At 39.1% G+C, this 19,364-nt stretch overlaps 1 protein-coding gene across 7 annotated transcripts in view; it reads right to left on the bottom strand.

Moving 5' to 3' along the window:
- DDB2 (damage specific DNA binding protein 2) overlaps window positions 1-19,364 on the bottom strand; it is a 45,661-nt gene that overhangs the window by 10,547 nt on the left and 15,750 nt on the right. For 5 of the 7 annotated variants that reach the window (XM_042461403.1, XM_042461419.1, XM_042461394.1 and 2 more), the window contains 4 exons: window positions 17,982-18,168; window positions 10,130-10,260; window positions 7,196-7,387; window positions 5,322-5,467 (listed from right to left, as the gene is read on the bottom strand). In XM_042461403.1, the coding sequence (XP_042317337.1) occupies window positions 5,322-5,467; window positions 7,196-7,387; window positions 10,130-10,260; window positions 17,982-18,156 (644 nt within the window). In that variant the 5' untranslated portion in view covers window positions 18,157-18,168. Of the gene's footprint in view, window positions 1-5,321; window positions 5,468-7,130; window positions 7,388-10,129; window positions 10,261-17,981; window positions 18,170-19,218; window positions 19,274-19,364 lie in introns of all 7 variants that reach the window. The other 2 variants (XM_042461426.1, XM_042461383.1) reach the window with 2 other exon arrangements.

Raw genomic sequence — 19,364 nt, 5'->3', positions numbered from 1 at the left:
AATCAAGAGGCCAATTATCTATGCCCACAATCATCACTTAGACTCAAAAAATACTAAACATGTTTTCTTTCTAAAATGTTTTAAAATAACTATTTTAAATGAATATTGACCCCAGGAAATTGACAAATTTTAAAGCCTTCAAAACATGAGACCAGATTAGCATTCTTCAAAAACCAAAAATAGACAAACAAACAAACAAACAAAAAACCCAGGTCTAAACACACTGGTAATAAACACTGCCTGTAGCCAACAACAGCTTCTGAGCATGAGATCCAACTTGTGTGTCTGTTAGTTTCCCTTTCAAATGCTGAAATGTTCTTACAATGCTAAAACATCAGTTATTTACTATGTGACTTGGTCTCTACATTCAATCACATCTTCTCTGTGCAGGGCTCTAAGGAGGGAAAAATTCCAAAAGCTGACTTAGTCACACTTTATCCATACTATGTGTTTCCATCACAAGGAAAACACTACTATTTTTACTGAAAAGTTTTTTGCCTTCCCTATAAATCAGCAGTACACAGTAAACACCAAAAACATGCAATTTCCAAGATTCTTATACTCTTTTCCCATTACAAAGTACTGTGCTGTTTCATTTGTCATAATGAACAACAGAACTATACACATACGGGCCACCACTTGAGCAGATTAGAACATCAAACAGAAATTTACTATTTCCTAAATGCTCAGGAAAACAGCACCAGCAACATTCCTACATGCTCAGGAAAACAGCACCAGCAACTTTCAAGAGTCTGTCCTGCAAGGAGGTTAAAGTGAACTTAGAAGCTAACCAATAGCCCTGCTTTTTGTGGGTTTTTCGGGCTATGTGGCCATGTTCTAGAAAATTTTCTTCCTGACGTTTTGCCAGCATCTGTGGCTGGCATCTTCAGAGAAACTGTAACAGATGCTGGTGAAACGTCAGGAAGAAAATTTTCTAGAACATGGCCACATAGCCCGAAAAACCCATAAAAAACCATGGATGCCAGCCATGAAAACCTTCGACTTCACAAAAGCCCTGCCTTTCTCACTAAACATCATGAAATTCATGGTCACAGGCTGGGGTACTGGAGATCACTTGTGCAGTTTGGCCCTCAAGACTGTGTAGTCAAAGGGTGCCATCCCCTGATGACACATAAAGTTTTTCCAATTCAAATGGGCTGAATTTCATGCTTCCAAGAGAATCCCCTGGGCCTTTCTGAACCACAGATGGGAAGAGGAGAGCAACACACCCATGTTAATGGGAAAAGATGGGAAAAGCAGGAGTGCACTGAGCTCATGGAGACTCTAGATCAGCCTTCCTACAGCCCTTTCACACTAGACAGTTATAACATTGTGATTCCACTTTAACTGTCATGGTTTCAATTTATGGAATTCTTGAATTAGCAGTTTAGGGACATACATTTGTAATTCATCAGCCATAGAGCTCCAGTGCCCACCAAATTACAAACCCCTAAGACTGCATAAGATATGATCATGGTAGTTAAAGTGGCGCAGTATTGCTGTAGTTGCACTGTGTGAATGGGACCCTCACACTCTCCAGATGTTCTGCTCCCAGGACTCTTGATTACTGACTAGTGCTGATGATGATTGAGCCATACATTTGAGGAATGGTGCTCTAGAGGAATTCATGTGTCAGGTTAAAACTGGACTTGTTAGCTCTGAACCAGGACTATACAATACTAGCTACTCAATTTTTCAGATAGCTACCTACAAATTATATTCAAAATTAAGTTAAAAAATGCTGAGAAGCTATTCAATGCCCTTTTGAAAAACTACTTATCCAGTGTCTTAAAGAGAAACACAAGATAATATTTGTACTGGTAGAATGATCTCACCAGTCCCCTCCTGCAAAATGGTTTGTATTGACTTTATGTTTCCCCCACTCCCCATCTTCTTCCCCGCAACAATGGAGTTTATCACACTGGGGGAGATCCCGCAGGAAAACAGGAGTTAAATGCGATTTAAAGTACATTTGAATTTAAACAAAACTTGCAATTCAGGGAGTTTATCATACTAGGGGACTGCCCAACTGAAATAACGTGAAGTTAAAAGGAAACTCGCATAAAAGGAATGGAATATAGAATTAGGGCGTATGCGGATGATATTGTGGTCATAACGGAAGACCTTGTCGCACACATTGAAAAGACACTGCAAATAATTGCGGAATTTGGAGAATGTGCAGGATTTAAAATAAACAAATTGAAATCTGCTTTAATCACCTGTAATATGAAAAAGATAGACCAGGAATTGCTTGAACAGATAACAGGTATTACAATAAAGAAAAAAGTAAACTATTTGAGTATACAAATTACAAAAAGAAATAGTGAATTATTTGATAATAATTATAAAACAATTTGGCAGGAAATTAAGAAAAAATTACAGATTTGGTTGAAATTACAACTATCATTATTTGGTAGAATTGCCTTATTGAAAATGTACATACTACCTAAAATAATTTATTTGTTCCAAAATCTCCCGATATTAACAAACAATTTGGTATTCAGCAATTGGAAGAGAGATATACTAAAATACGTATGGGAGGGCAAAAAAACCCGTATTAATTGGAAATCATTAACGGATAGTAAAGAGAGAGGAGGGTTTGCAGCTTCAGATCTTAGGCTGTACTATTATGCATGTGCACTGGAATGGGTGTTGGACTGGATTGATTTAAAAAATGCTAGATTGTTAAATTTAGAAGGCTTCAATATAATCTTTGGGTGGCATACATACGTATGGTATGGTAAAGTTAGGCAAAATAAGCAATATAACAATCATATAATTCGGAGAGCATTATTGAGAGTCTGGGCTAAATATAAAGACAAGATATATAAAAATATCCCAGATTGGGTTTCACCACAAGAAGCGTTTGCAATTAGGATAAATTTAAAAAATAAAGGTTGGTTAAGATACAAGGACATGCTGAAGAAAGACGCAAAAGGTACCTTAACAATTAAAACGAGGGAAGAATTGGAACAAAGTAAATTAAGTGTACAATGGTTCCCATATTATCAACTGGCAGAAAGATTTAAAGAGGGTAGAAAAATCTTTGTATTTGAAGGAGAGAAAACAGAATTCAAAGGAATAATTACTAAAAGTAAGAGATAGGGGCTAATTGCAAAATTTTATAAGATTTGTTTAAAACTAGAATTAGAAACAGAAATAGTTAAAAGCTGTATGATAAAATGGGCAAGAGATGTAGGTCGGATAATAGAGCTAGAGAAGTGGGAAAGAACATGGGGGAAAGACCTACGGTTTACACCATGCACAGATATAAAAGAAAACATCCTAAAAATGATGGATAGATGGTATCTCACCCCGGTCAGAATAAATAAAATGTATAGGAAAAAAATCAAATATCTGTTGGAAATGTAATGAAAAGATTGGAACATTCTATCACATGTGTTGGTCGTACCCCAAAGTAAAACAGTTTTGGAAAGAAGTACATAATACTACTCAAAAAAAATTTAATATTAAGATAAATCTGGAACCAGAATTATTTTTATTAAATATGATTATGGAAGAAAAGGCAAGGAAATTACTTAAACCAATACTATATTTGGTAAGCACGGCAAGAATTTGTTCGGCAAAATTATGGAGAAGCACAGAAGTACCCACATTAGATACCTGGCTAATAAAAACTTTGGATGTGGTTGAAATGGATAAGCTGATATCTTTACTACAGGATAAACATAATAGTGACATCAAAATATGGGATCCTCTTATAAAATTCTGTAAAGACAAATGGAAGCGGAAAGACTGATATCTGGAGGAATTAAATTGCTCCTCTCTATATGCCAGCTAGAAAAAAGCGATATATTTGAGGGACAGGCATGGAGATGGTTATGAGATACTAAAAGATGTGAGAAGTCGTTATATAGAACATGATTCTTCCATGTGTAAATGAGGAAAGCTATCAATGTAGAAGTTGGAGTTAAAAATTCAACTTTTTGCTTATTTAATCGGGGAAATCAGAGGCAAAGCTGTTAGTGGAATGTCTGTATAATTTGCAGGGGGGGGGGGTTGGGGAAGAGGATTGTTCAAAGATTAATGTATAAAGATGCCAAAAAAGAACTCTTTTGATTTTTTTTGTTCTGTAAATATTTGTAGAAGTTCAATAAAGACTATTTAAAAAAAATAAAGAAGGAAATAACGTGAAGTTAATCCGAACGCAAAGCAGAGAAAAACAGCAGCTTTTTTACTTTCAGGTTGTTCCGCGCAGCTTTAGCACAGCTTCCAGCCTCTTAGGACACAAGCATCATTTAAATAGCATACCTCCAAAGTGACCTGAAGCAGCTTTATTTTGACCTGTCTGTATGGGGCCTATGTGTTCAAATAGATTTCTTACTGTTATGGTGAATGTCACACAGAAAAAACCTCTAATCGTCATGTCCTTCTCTACTACTGAACTCAGTTCAAATATCACTCCTTGCTTACCAAAACACCATCGCAGGAATTATAGGACCATAGAGTTGGAAGAAACCAGAAGGGCTATCCAGTCCAACCCCCTGTCATGCAGGAATACACATATTAAAAGCCTGAGGGAACTTAAAATTTTGCAGAATCACAAAAACTTTTAAAAGAAGTCTTTTTTTCTAAGGGGGTAGAACAAACAAAGATACAGCCCGATGGAAGGCGGGCATACTGAATAGAGAAAGATGTCCATTGTGGATGGAAACCAAGAGGTGACGGAACAACATACCCCCAAATAAGATATGCCTGATTGGCCAGAATACTGAATAGAACTCTAATATTTTAATGCAAGTCCCAATTGTTCTGTCTGACACATTTTTGTAGTATAATGCATTCTGTTGTTTTATGATGATTTCTCGTTAATGTGTTTCTCAACCTGATTTAAATTGGAAATTGCTTTTCCATCTTGTTTTTAAACTATATAATCAACCTTAATGCCAATTTCTGTGGCTAAAACATGGGTGAGAAATTTCCCAGGGTAAGGGAAAGCAAAGTTTGACATGGACATCCCAGATATGGTGAATTTACCAGCACTGAATTTACCACCAGTTCTGTGGTTGCCTCAGTGATGAAGAAGGATGCTTATGCTATGCTCCTGAATTGGAGGGGAGCTGTGAAACATGAATGTAGGGTCTTCATGTAGTCTTCAGGTGGTGTGTTGCCCTGTGGGCCAAAAGGTGGAGCACTTTAAAACAAAATTTTCAGCAATAAGCACATCATCCAAGTTCTCAATGGGACAGCAGAAATAAGGAAACAACAACAAAACCCTAAAACTCCCCATATCTACACCACTTGTGTTGCCTTTCAATAACAAGGAGTCAAAAGTGGAAAGAACTGGATTGTAATCTTACTCCCAGTCGTTGGTACTGGTGAAGACCTGGACTGTATTTCCATTAAAATCCTGCAGGGCAGTAGTTCCAGCAATTGATGATGTGTACAGCTGACAAGGATTAAAAGGGTTAAACTTCATTCCTGTGATGGCCCCTCCAGCTCCCATCTACAATGAAGGGGGATGAACAAAACAGAAAATCACTCAGAGATGTGGAAGGAGGAAAGTCCCTCTTATTCTCTCATCAATCTGTACTACAGTACTACGCTTCCCAAAAGGCAATATTCATCCTTATGACACATCAGCTAGGCTGAGCAAGTACCATGACAAGAAAAAATTTTCAATCCCTGTGGCCAATACCAATTCTGCTAAATAACTGCTATGGTGCAGTGTGATCCTGCTCCCTCGCACAATAACCAGGCTTGGACCAGATTCTTATAAGGAAGGTCATCATTCTGTGGAGTGCTGAAATTCACTTGTTCATTCCCAATAAGCATGAGTTGCCCTGGGAGCACCCTGTAACAGAATGATTGTTAAGTGAGAATCCCTAAGGGTACCAACCATTCTAGTAACAATTTGGGGAAATTAAGTTGTGCTTATTAAAGGATCTTTATAAGTTATTGACACACATTTTGTTTTGCACATACGAACAGAAAGATAGATCAAGATGACAAAGGAGAATGCTGGAAGCAGGTAGGAGTGCAATATATGGACAGTGCTGGAGAGCCAGTTTAGGGGCTATGTTAATGGATGCCCTAACTATCACTCAGTTTTCATGTGTGTGCTATCCCTTTTTGTTTCCTTTCTTTTTTCTTTTACTACTAGGTTAATGCAAGCCTTACACCCTGTTTCTACCTAGAGTATTAGTCTTATACTTTTTGAGCTCTTAGCTCAAACGTCTAAGGCAATATTGTAATATTCTTTGCTTCAATAAAGAGAGAGAAAAATCCAAACAGCAACACAATATTTACAAAGGTGGTTAGGAAGCGTCAATGAAACTACTCTTTTTCTGCTTGTTAGTTCAGCCTCTAGAAAATATGAACTTCTGTCCACTGTGGAACACATGCATAATTTGCTAGAAGTCTATCAATACAACACAGTTACATAGCCAATGAAACATTTAACTTCATTTATAAGAACTTTCTTTCTTTTGCTCAGCAAAATGCTTTCTTATTTAAGAAAGTATGAAAAGTTAACTCCAAAACTCCTCTGTAGCCCTCTTTCCGATTTTCCAAGTACTGTATTTTCTGGCGTATAAGACTACTTTTTAACCCAGGAAAATCTTCTCAAAAGTCGGGGGTCGTCTTATACACTGGGTATCATCTTATAGGGCAGGTGCTGAAACTTCCGAGCCACCGCATATGGTGGGGGGAGCTCAAAAACAGCCATGGCCACATCCCCACCATATGCAACGATCGTATGAAAGCAGCTACCGCTCTGATAGTCTTGGAGACAGGGAGGGCTGGGCAGGCAGGGAGAGCTGACCAATCCAACAGGCTTTGTATATAACAAGGTTTCCTGCTAAGTACCTACATGTCATAAGCATTTGAATTAAAATTACCATATTGAAATCAAATCTGATTTTTTAAAATTTTTATTTGGTGTGCGTTGGAAGAGGGGTAGTCTTATATGGTGAGTATATTCCAAACTCTATATTTTAACTGGAAAAGTTGGGGGTCGCCTTATACGCCCAGTCGTCTTATATGCCGGAAAATGGTAGGTATAATAGTTATCCAATTTAAGTATATCCTTGCCTAGCTAATTATTTCACTTGCAGAGAAACTACAACACAAATTTCTCAAGTGCAATTTAATTCTAACTTGGAGCTTACACTGTTATCAACTGATGGACATGACAAACTGCTATAGCATAGTTATATGCTCTTGGTCTTCTTACTCCTTTTATGAAGCAGGTTTTGTTTAGCACTTCATAGTCCCACAGAATGATGTCTCCACCTTTGGAGCCCACAGCAACTGTGCTAGGGTATGTTGGATGCCATTCCAAGCATGTAATTCTTCTATCGAAAGGACTTGCTGTTCGGAAGAGGCGGTATGAATAGAGAGAACGTACAAAGGGCACCTGTAGACACTGTAACAAAAAACAATAAGAGACTGAGACCCAAGTTTTGCAGGTCACAGGTATATGCTGCTTTTGCACAAACTGATAACTAGACACAGGTTCATAATTTGCTAAATTTCCTCTGATATTCATTTAAATTTACTATTTTTTAATTTATACTTTAAAATTTGCTTCTCAAATTTACTTTAAATGTACACCTCTTGCTAACACTTATTACACAGCGAAACTAACTCCCCAGCAACAAACAAAACTGACACAAAAAGACCATTATGGCCTTTCTGTAGCTGATGGATTAAATTTGGTGTTCAATCAGATTCTGTTACATACTCAAATATTCCTCTAAATGCCATCTGTATTCTCCCACACACACACTTGAATGTGTTCTGCTCCCCACACACACTTGATTCCTTTTAACTTAATCTGCCATATCTATTAGATTCTAGAGCAGGGAAAGGGACTGTCTTATAATTGTCTCACAAAATGCACTGGCCAACTAAAATGGCTTCTGGCCACTTTGGCGACATGGAGTTTATACGATGCACACTGCCAAAGTGGCTGGAAGCTTTGTGGAGCCTGCACTCCAAAGGATCGAATTAAAAAGGAGTGAATTCGAAGAGCTTCCTGGCTGGTGCAGCTTGCTACTGCAGTCAACCTGCTTTGGGAGCGGGCCATATGGTCACCATGGTGTGGCCCAATCATGGCTGGACGCCACTCTTTACTGGACGTCTGCTTTGTCCAAGTGGCATTCTGAAAATTCAACGAAATAAATTTAATAATAATAATAATAATAGTTTTTATTTGTATCTTCCCGCCTCTCCCAATGGATCGAGGCGGGATCACAACAGAGTTAAAAATACTTGTAATATTACAACATTAATTACAATTAAAACCACAGCTAAAAACATAAAACATCACGGGGTCAGGTGCTCTCAGTCCATACCAATGGTCTTCATAAAAGGTCAGGAGGATATGCAAGGCGGAAGAGCTCTGTCTTTACCGCCTTCTTGAAAATCTCCAAGGATGTAACAAGGCGAGTCTCCTCTGGGAGCCCGTTCCATAATCTAGGAGCAGCTATACTGAAAGCTTTTTGGGAAGTGGAAACATGTTTGAATGATGGCACATCTAACAGGTTCTTCCCACTTGTTCTAAGAGTGCGGGGCGGATTGTTATGGGGAGATGCGTTCCCATAAGTAACCCGAGCCCGAGCCATGTAGGGCTTTAAAGGTAATAGCCAACACCTTGTACTGTGCCCGGAAGCTAATTGGGAGCCAGTGTAGCTCTTTTAAAATAGGTGTTATGCACAGTCTTTGATATGGGAATTCCAAAAAATGTGATTTTTTTTTTCATTGCCCTCACTGGAATATGATTGGTTTTTGCACATTTATTTGACTTACATTTAACAAATGACATTTTTTTAAATGTTCCCAAACCCATAAGTAACTGAACTGAAATATTTGATTAAAAAAATAAAGGACAGGTAATGTAGTTTAAATACAATATTTGAAATTTAAAGTTTTTAAAGAGAAAATTATTTTATCAAATAATTGTCTTTAAACATTTACAGTTATGTACCTCTCTTATATGGTCTTCCTAAATTTAAGGAGAAAAGGAACTGAAAACTGTTAAGACATTAATTTTAGCATATCTCAGGCATAGAAATAATACTGTTTGATGCCGCTTTAAGTGCTTTAGTTCCATCGCATAGAATCCTGGGGTCTTTAGCCTTCTTTATCAAAGAGTGCTTGTGTCTCACAAAACTACAAATCCTAGGATTTTGTAGGATGAAGCCATGGCAATTAAAGTAGTGTCAAACTGCATTATTATATAGATATACCCTAAGAGACTATGCATGGTATGTTATGGATGTCCACTCATTTACTTCTAATAGAGATAACTGGGGCAGTTGTCACAGTCCAACAAATCATCTGCACTACTTTGTTTAATTTCAGATTCAATTTGGCATCCATTGCCACTAATTAATTTTATGAAAAACTGATTACAATTTAAATTTTCTACTCCATCACTTTGCATAGTTGACAGGAGTAACTGTCAGCAAAATATATTACATGCACCTACAGGTATATTGTCTGACTTTCCTTCAAAATGAAAGTAGTCTTAGCTTGTTACAGGTTTAGCAGCAAAACAGAGGGATTAGCTTTTCTTTTGCTAATTTTCTGCCTCAGAGTTGCCACCTTCCCCAGCTGCTTCTTTCCTGGCAGAGTAAAAAATAAAGGCTCCTTATAGTTTAAAAAGATCAAAACACCAAACATACATCCAGCAACATATTTTGTGTACTTCCGTTATGTGGGGAAAGTATGATCAAACAGTAGCATTACCATGACAAGCAACAGGCACGGGAAATTTTGTAAGAAAATGAGAAACTTGACAATGAACACTGGTTTGTGATGTGGCATATACAAAAAACAGAACAGGGATGAGAGTGTGTAGAAATGACCCAATGCAAAACCAAAATTACAGGTTAATGTTAAACAGCGGAGCAAAGGAAAAATTCAAATTCATGTGAACACATGGACAAAAAAAGAAAAAATGTACAAGCCATTGCATTATGCATACTATGGACAATGGCACATAAGCACAAGTTGGACCATACATAATTCAAAAACCTTTCCATACACATTTTTTTCTATTTGATATGTGGCATACACACACATCCCAAATGTATACTTTGGACATGAATGGCAACTGTAAAGAAATGAGCTTTTTAGACAGTTAAAAAGCAGAAATTATCACCTTTCTGAGCTGTGTCTTGATTGTGCTTCCCAGCATGTTCTGATAAATGTAATGGACAATATTTTTCTGCATTTCCAGCTGATGGACGAATACCCCTCTGTTTCGGATCATGGAGCAATTGAAAGATTGCCCTGCCACACAACAACTTACTTAGAATGAAAGATGTCACATACATACAGTCTAAGTTTTACTACAACATCAATATTAACTACTGAAGACATGTGACAAAGAGTGATTACAAAAAAAGAATGGAGCTAGGGGAAAAAATGCAAACTGGGGGGGGGAGGAGGATTACCCTACATATTACTGTATATCAGAAAGTCTACATGTAAATTACTACATAACAGAGAAGCTTAGATAATATTTTAAGATTGGCCAATGCCACTGTGCAGAGACTATATGAAGTACAACTAATAAATATTCATATGTTATAGTTCAAGGAACACCAAAGTTGAGAAAACAATAACTGGCGTGAAATCAATAGCTGCAGTGAATTATAATGATCATGCACCATGAATACTCATAGTGTATTCTAACTTCACTTTAATATTTATTTATTGTTGCATTTATATGCCAGCTTTCTCCTGGGGTGGGGTCCAAGGAGGCATACAAGAATTTAGAACAAAATGAAATTAAAGACTTATTTTACAAAAGTTAAAAAAGGTTTATTTAATAATATTATTTTAAAATGCTGGTTAAAGCAACTTAAAACAGACCAACACAGAGATTAACATGTAAATCACTTCCTCCCAACCAAGGTACTGTATATATATACCCCACACACTTCCATGCCATCACCAACTGAAGATGCCAGCCACAGATGCAGGTGAAATGTCAGGAATAAATTCTTCCAGAAAGGGAAAACCCACAGAAAACTACAACTCAAAACAGACACATCTATAGAGTCTAGATACGATCATTATCATTCATCATCAGTATCAATCATCAACACACTCATCATCATTCATCATCATCATCAAATCATCATCATCATCTCATCCTCCATTATTGTTGATTATTACTACCCTGTATTTCCCACCAAAACTGGGACTCAAAATGGCTCCAATTTAAAAAACAATACAGTGGTGCCTCGGTTACGAAATTAATTCGTTCCGCGGCTAATTTCGTAACCCGAAAAACCTTCGTAACCCGAATTGCCATAGGCGCTAATGGGGAAAAAAGCCCGCGCGCCTGCCGCGCGCTCCATTTAACAGCGCCGGAGTTTTTTCGTAACCGAAAAAAAGTTCGTAACCCGAAACAATAAATCCCTATGGATTTTTCTTAATCCCGAAAAATTCGTAACCTGGTATTTCGTATCCCGAGGTCCAACGTTACAAAAGAAAATATTATCAAGTGGATATCAGTTACTAATTACTTAATTACTAACTACTAATTAAATTAAAGGGAGGCGAAAACTTGCATACTACTTCACACACACACCAAAGCCTGTCTGAATAAACAGTCTTCACTTGCCAATAGAGAGAAAGCGAGTGAGGCCAACCGACTTCTATGGAGGTTTCACACCCGGAACCAAACCACGAAAAGGCTCCTCTCTGTGTCCTTCTCAAGTGTGTCTGGTGACAGTAATGGGACGAGAGAACGCAGAGTTCAGAAAACTCCTTGAGTATGCAAGGATTTTAAGACCTACAGGAGAGGCTTTTTTTCCTGATCTTGCCTTTGAGGACAGAACGATGCCTTCTCAGTGGCTGCTACCAACTCTGGAATGCCCTCCCATGTGTAGGTTAGGCGCCCCCCCCCGCTGTTCTTCATCCACACAAAAGAATTTTTTTTTTCAAGTAGTTTATATAAATGTGGGTCAGGGAAGCTTTTATATGGTGTGTTGTGCATTAGATATTTTTTACCTTTATCTATTTATGTCATTATGTACTGTTTTTACCCGAGATTTTCATTGTTTTAGAACATTGTATTTTAAAATTATTTATTTATTTATTTTATGGTATTATACCCAGCCCTTCAGCCTAAAGGCTATCAGAGTGGCTTACAATTATATTTTAATTAGACGGGTTCCCTGCCCTCAGGCTTACATCTGTGAACTGCCTTGGATCACTTTCTGGGAGAAAGGCAGCATCAAAATAAATAAAGAATAAAATAAATAATCTTAAAGCTTGATCTGTCTTTTATGGAATCACATGGGTGCTGTATTGCAATTCGACACCACTGGCCATGCAGCCTGGACTCATTGGAGTGCAGTCCAGCAACATCTAGAGGTCCATATGTTCCCCATTTCTGTTAAGATGGAGTGAATGAGTTATCGGACTACCCTCTTATATGATTGTCTAGTTCCTACTTTCTGAGCCTAGCGCTTCTGGTCCTCCTGTGAGTCTGGTTTTGTAGTTCTTAGTAGTAGAGCCTGCTGCTGAGAATTCTAAATGCCCCTCCCTCAACTGCAATCCCAAAGCAACAGGAGAAGCTAGAGCAGTTAAAATGGAATAACAGCGCTATATGTGTTACTGTGTAATCTAGTCAGAGTAAATCCCCAGCCTTCCAATACTTTATAGAAAAAATGTTACACTAAAACTAAGGAAGGAAACAGATAACAGTGAGGAAAGCTGAATGGGCTTGGTGAAGCCATAGTTCTGCATTTGCAAGAAACAAGAGATACTACACAGAGATTAGGGCTCGAAGATAGTGCAGCTGAAAAAGCTGCTTCGCTGCACAGGCCTGGGATGTCGTGGTCATTAGATGACGCATGCCACACCAAGACAACAAATCCCATGCTGAAGTTCTGCTCCAGGCCGCCCAAACCCAGACCCAAAAGGACAGATCTTTTCCACTACATTTGGGCCAGGGCAGAGGCGTCTCGGGACGCACAACTAAGGTGTGCTTTCCTATGGTCTGTGATGACTTTCGGTTGGGTTGAGGCAGCTTCAAGCCAACCTTCTTGCTGTCTGTTTTGGCCCTTAGTTAGATTAGCCCACGTTGAATAACACAGACGTATCGCAAGATGCATCAAAGTGCAGCGGGCAAAGAATCAAGCAGCACCTCTTTCTAAAAATGGAAAAGTTCTCTTTCTATATTCAGATTGACCACTAAAATTAATAAAAATATACAGTCGCTCATAAGCATAGAGACCACTTGGTTCCGGTCGCGTGGAACACCGGTATCACGCACGACGCAAGACGTGTGTACTGAAAGAGCGGGCGCACGCGTGTGGTCCGACAGTGACATGGGGGCTTCGGAGCCTCGACGTACGTCTGCGTGGATCGAGCGGCGACCTGCATAGCCATGTGATATCAAAAGAACAAATAAACAAAAAAAAAATAATACACAAAGAAATAAAAAGAAAAATAAAGTGTGTGCTCTGTGACGACTGCACAATATTTTCAGTCGCGGGAGTGCTGTGCTGTACAGAGGCAAGGCAGGGGCGATTGTCGGTCGGGGGAGATGCCGAGGTGCCGAAGGAAGACGGACCAACCTGGTGTGCCGAATGGCGCCGAGCGGAAGGCAGCAGGGCCGGGCCAGCCCCCCGCGAAGAACGCCTGACGAGGCGGTAGATGACAACTACGACTGGGAAGCAGGCGCGCCCATTCAAGGACTGCAAGGCTGCGGGGGTATCGGAGGAAGGGGGCACGGGAGGCCACGGAGAGAGGGAACGCAGCGATAGCGCTCGAGAATTGGAGGGGTCCGAAGGAGGCTAACTATCCGTAGCAAATGGCCACACCGCGGGCTGGGAGAGATGCGGCAGTGCGGCTGGCGAGCGTCCGGGCTGCCGGGAGCCTACTCAGGCCAGAGCAGGTTACTGCGTCCGAGGAGCGACGCCCGACCAGCCAGGGGCGGAAAGACGGGCAAAAACAATGCCGAGACGCCAAGCAAGTCACAGCGCCATCCAATCCCAGCCCGCCCGCACTGGCGGAGTTCTTTAAGAAAGGCAGAAGGAAAGTCCCCAGGGGAGACGATATCTGTATGTCGATTGCCGAAACATCGTTGACGACAAGAAGGTTGTGCGGACCAGTAAGGGCATGGGAACGGAGCGAAGTCAGCAACTTAACTCTAGACAGAAGCAGTGTGGATTCAATAACGCTGACCTTCGGTAATGATCAGCAATAATAGCGAAAGACTCCAGTAACAAAATAAAGACATAGAATATCGCTACCTGTGGCTGGCTCCATAAGGGAATGGTTGAAAAACAAGAGGCGCGAGGAGTCCCGTGCGGGGCGGAGGCAGCCGACTGGCCCGAACGTGTTGAGACGGGATGTGAACTCAACTGCGCACAATGCATGGCGCGGACTGCTCCGTATGGAAAGAGTAGAAATATTGTGTTGCCCCAGATGTGGAACAAAAACCGCACACGAAACAATCACATCTACTACCGGACAGTTACAGAAGAGGGGAAGAGAATAGACAGTCCATTCAGCTAGAACCCGAATCTCACAAAAAGGACATGCAATCGGCTACGGACTAGATATCGGAGAATATGCCCTAAAGTGCCGTGAACGGCGAAGAGCCGGTTTACCGGAATAGGATAGATAACACACACATGGTGGGGGAGGCGGCGGACAAACACCGCCAGAACAAAAGACAACAGCTTGCTGACCGAATTTTTCATGGAAAAGAGTGGCAGAACACACTGTGTGTTACCAGTAAAATGTTGACTGAGTATTCCCAGTCTTGTGGAGGAGGGCTAGCTTTTGTGTGTGCTTAAGTGCACGGGCACTATATCCGTGGTGTTATGTTATGTAAGTACAAAACCAGCCACTGAAACTGCACACAAGTTAGGATCCGCCTCTATAGCTCACCCAACTCACTGTCAATCATCTCCAAAGCAATGTCAGATGAGGAAGAAACAATAAAAGCCTCAAAAACATTTCAAGAAGGTTATTAACAGAAATAAAGGAGTGTGTATGTGTTATTTTAAAAAAAAAATCAGATTTAGGGACAACTAAACAGAAAGGTATTAAAGATACTTTTGTTATTTAAGTAAAGTAGCCAAAGAAAATCACCAGTTAGAGCTGTTATACACATTGCATTTTTCCTATTAAAGCCATGGGGCATGGGGGGATCTCACATAGTAATTAATCTGAGATGCAATGAAAAACGTTCAAGATTTCTGTTAAAAAGGAGGAATTTTTAAAAAAAAATCAAGAGGGCAATTTACAACTCCTTACCTGGTACAGTATCGTGGAATTGGATGATACACAGTATACCAGCAATTCAAACTAGAGATATGAAGGCCCTGCGGAATGGGGATAAAATCACAGAGAAAATTAAAGTACTGTATTTTTTCTTCCCCCCCCCCCAAAGCCTCTTTTCTGGAAATTTAAAATAACATATAATCAAATAATTTCTTTTAGCATGATGTCTACAATATTCCATAGAATCATAGAGTTGGAAGAGACGGCAAGGGCCATCCAGTCCAACCCCCTGCCATGCAGGAAATTTCAAGCAAAACATCCCTGACAGATGGCCATCCAGCCTCTGTTTAAAGACCTCTGAGCAAGGAGATTCCACTACACTCCAAGGGAGCTTGTTCCACTGTCAAACAGCCCTTACTGTCAGGACATTCCTCTTAATGTTGAGGTGGAATCTCTTTTCCTGGAGCTTGTATCCATTGTTCCCGGTCCTGTTCTCTAGAGCAGCAGAAAACAAGCTTGCTCCCTCCTCAATATGACATCCCTTCAATTATTTAAACAGGGCTAGAATATCACCTCTTAACCTTCTCTTCTCTAGGCTAAACATTCCCAGCTCCCTAAGTCGTTCCTCATAGGGCATGGTTTCCAGACCCTTCACCATTTTGGTCGCCCTCCTTTGGACACGCTCCATTTTCTCAACTTCCTTTTTAAACTGTGGTGCCCAGAACTGAACACAATATTCCAGATGGGGCCTGACCAGAACAGAATAGAGTGGCACTATTGCTTCCCTTGATCTAGACACTATACAGTACTTCTATTCATGCAGCCTAAAATCGCATTGGCCTTGTTAGCTGCCACATCGCACTGTTGACTCGTGTTCAATTTGTGGTCTACTTGGACTCCTAGATCCCTTTCACATGTAGTCTTGTTCACCCAGGTGTCCCCCATCCTATACCTGTACATTTTATTTTTCCACCCTAAGTGCAGTACCTTACATTTTTCAGTGTTGAAATTCATTTTGTTAGCTTTGGCCCAGCTTTCTAATCTATTAAGGTCATTTTGAACTTTGATCCTGTCCTCTGGGGTATTAGCTACTCCTCTTAATTTGGTGTCATCTGCAAATCTGATAAGTATGCCCCCAATTCTGTCATCCAAGTCATTGATAAAGATGTTGAATAGCACTGGACCCAGGATAGAACCCTGTGGGACCCCACTGGTCACTTCTCTCCAGGATGAAAAGGAGCCATTATTGAGCACCCTTTTGGTTTGGCAGGTCAACCAATTACAAATCTATGTAATAGCAATCTTGTCTAGCCCACATTTTACAAGCTTGTTTGCAAGAATGTCATGGGGAAACCTGTCAAAGGCCTTACTGAAATCAAGATATACTATATCCACAGCATTCCCTTCATCTACTAAGCTGGTAATTTTATCAAAGTAAGATATCAGATTTGTTTGGCATGACTTGTTTCTCTGAAACCCATGTTGACTTTTTGTGATTATGGCATTGCCTTCTAGATGTTCACAGACTCTCTCCTTAATGATCTGCTCTAGAATCTTTCCTGGTATTGATATCAGACTAACTGGACAATAATTGTTGGGATCCTCTTTTTTTCCCTTTTTGAAGATGGGGACGTTTGCCCTCCTCCAGTCTGCTGGGACTTCTCCTGTTCTTCAGGAGTTTTCAAAGATTATTGCCAATGGCTCCGATATTACATTTGCCAGTTCTTTTAATACCCTTGGATGTAGCTCATCTGGTCCTGGAGACTTAAATTCATTTACATTAACAAGGTATTCCTCTACTATCTCATTACTTATTCTGTACTGAAATTCCCCTATTCTGTCCTCTGCTCCATTTTCCTCAGGTTGAGCACCCTTTTCCTTTTCTCAGAAGACTGAGGCAAAGAAGGCGTTGAGTATTTCTGCCTTTTCTCTGTCCCCTTTTAGCATTTTGCCATCTTCTGCACCGCACGCAGTGGCCCTACCGTTTCCTTCTTCTTCCTTTTGCTGCAGACATACCCAAAAAAGCCTTTTTTGTTGTTCTTAACCTCTCTTGCAAAAATGTTTACATATTCACTGCCCTAAAATCATTTCAAAAACTACCCTATGTAAAAACAGGACTTTTATGTAAGGCTATGCATAGTATCAGATTACTACAATTCCTGGTCCTTCAACTGGTAGGTTTTTTTTTAATGAAAATGAGTGTGTTATGTCTGCCTGACAGCAGAGAACTAGTGAAGACAAAATTATTTTTGCTGTTTTACTAATTTTGATGTTTTCTTTTTGTTTTTATTAGGGAGTTTTTTGTCTGCCCTTCAAACTAGCAAAGCCAAACAGGTTTGTTACAATTCAGGTGTTCCTAACCTTGTAGCTCTATTTGTAGCAATAATAATAATAATAATAATAATAATAAATTAAAACACAAGTTCAATTTGTAATTATATTCTGAATAAACTGCACTTAATATATCAAATAAATTAATCTGATACCACACAAACTTATATATAATGAGCATTAATGTTCCTAAAATAACAAAATGACTCAAGTGGGTTTAATATTTCATTTTTTTAAAAAATATCTGAACATTTCCATTTTGAAGGGAAAAATTCTTTCCCCCCTATGAGTTCAACATTTCTGGAAATTTTAAATCACTAATGAAAACTATTATCTGATTTTTCTATGATTAAACAACACAAACAGAATAAAATTGAATAACATTGCACTGTCTTTTTGAGAAAATTATAACAATCTGAGAAGATTACCGGTTTTGTCCAGACATTTGGGAGCTTTCCTCAGATGTATTTTTTTTGCTTGTGGCTCATTTTCTAGGTCTTCACAGTCTCGCTTTCTTTTTCCATTTGATTTTGCTTCTTTTTGTGATGCACTATCAGATATCCTCAGATGTTTCTTGTCCTTTGAATCCTTCCCAGGATGCATTATATTAAAACACTAAAAAAGACCATAGAGAAGGGAAGCCTCATTGCCACTGAACTTTTAACATTTTATTCAAGAACATGAGTTAATGCATGTTAATGAGTTAATGAGTTAATGCATGTTAATGCATGTTAATGAAAAGTACCACTAAAAGGGAGAGCAGTAGTATATATAACCCTTTTTAAAAACAAGTTTCAACTTTCCTGCTTCAAACTACATGCTTCTCTGAAACTCTAACATTTATTTCTTTTTATCTTTTTTTAATGTTAATATCACACCTCTCCATCACAATACTGATGATTTTTAAGAACTCTCCTATCCAGGCATGCTTAGCTTCTTCATGGCAGCTATATGTATGTGGCTTCAGACAAACCACAGGAGGTTTCCTGTTTTGTATTTTATCTGCATAGTGGTATCTTTTATACAAGACTAAAAAATACAATGCATTTCTACTACTATGAAGCATTTCTACCTAGACTCCCATTTTACATACATTACACTGGGAAATATTTTTAGTAAACAAGCCTTAGAATTTGGTCTAAATTAGAATATTAAACTTTTCCAAAGAAGTCATTCACAGAACAAATCTGTGAAAATTTATACTCAAAAGTGAACTCAAACTGTGTTCAAGGACCTTGTCCCATTAAGCACATATATTACTAAATATTATTGTTACTATATACATGAAGCTCGTATTAAACTTGGTTTCAGTAATCTGAAGAGCAAAGAATGTCAGGAATTTGCCACAAACTATATCTCATAGACATGTTTAAATATTTGTAGGGATGTCATATTGAGAATGGAGCAAGCTGGTTTTCTGCTGCTCCAGAGACTTGGACATGGAGCAATAGATTCCAATTACAGGAAAAGAGATTCCACCTCAACATTATAGGAAGAACTTCTTGACAGTAAGAGCTGTTCGACAGTGGAATATGCTGCCTTGGAGTGTGGTGTTGTCTCCATCTTTGGAGGTTTTTAAAAGAGGCTAGATGGCCAACTATAAGAAGTGATTTGGCCCATTTCCCTACTCAACAACGATTATAAATTGTTTACATCTATCTTAGCGGACAGATTGAAGAAAATCTTATCTTGTTGGATAGTAAGTGACCAGAGGGGATTCCTGCCAAATAGATAAATTAAAGACAATATTAGACATCTTCTAAATCTTATTGAAATACATAACAACAACGTTGATAAGAATTTGATTATGC

Source organism: Sceloporus undulatus, chromosome 1 (assembly GCF_019175285.1).
Source record: "Sceloporus undulatus isolate JIND9_A2432 ecotype Alabama chromosome 1, SceUnd_v1.1, whole genome shotgun sequence".
NCBI lineage: Eukaryota > Metazoa > Chordata > Lepidosauria > Squamata > Phrynosomatidae > Sceloporus > Sceloporus undulatus.
The sequence above is the reverse complement of the archived record's forward strand: the minus strand, read 5'-3'. Positions and strand labels throughout refer to the sequence as shown.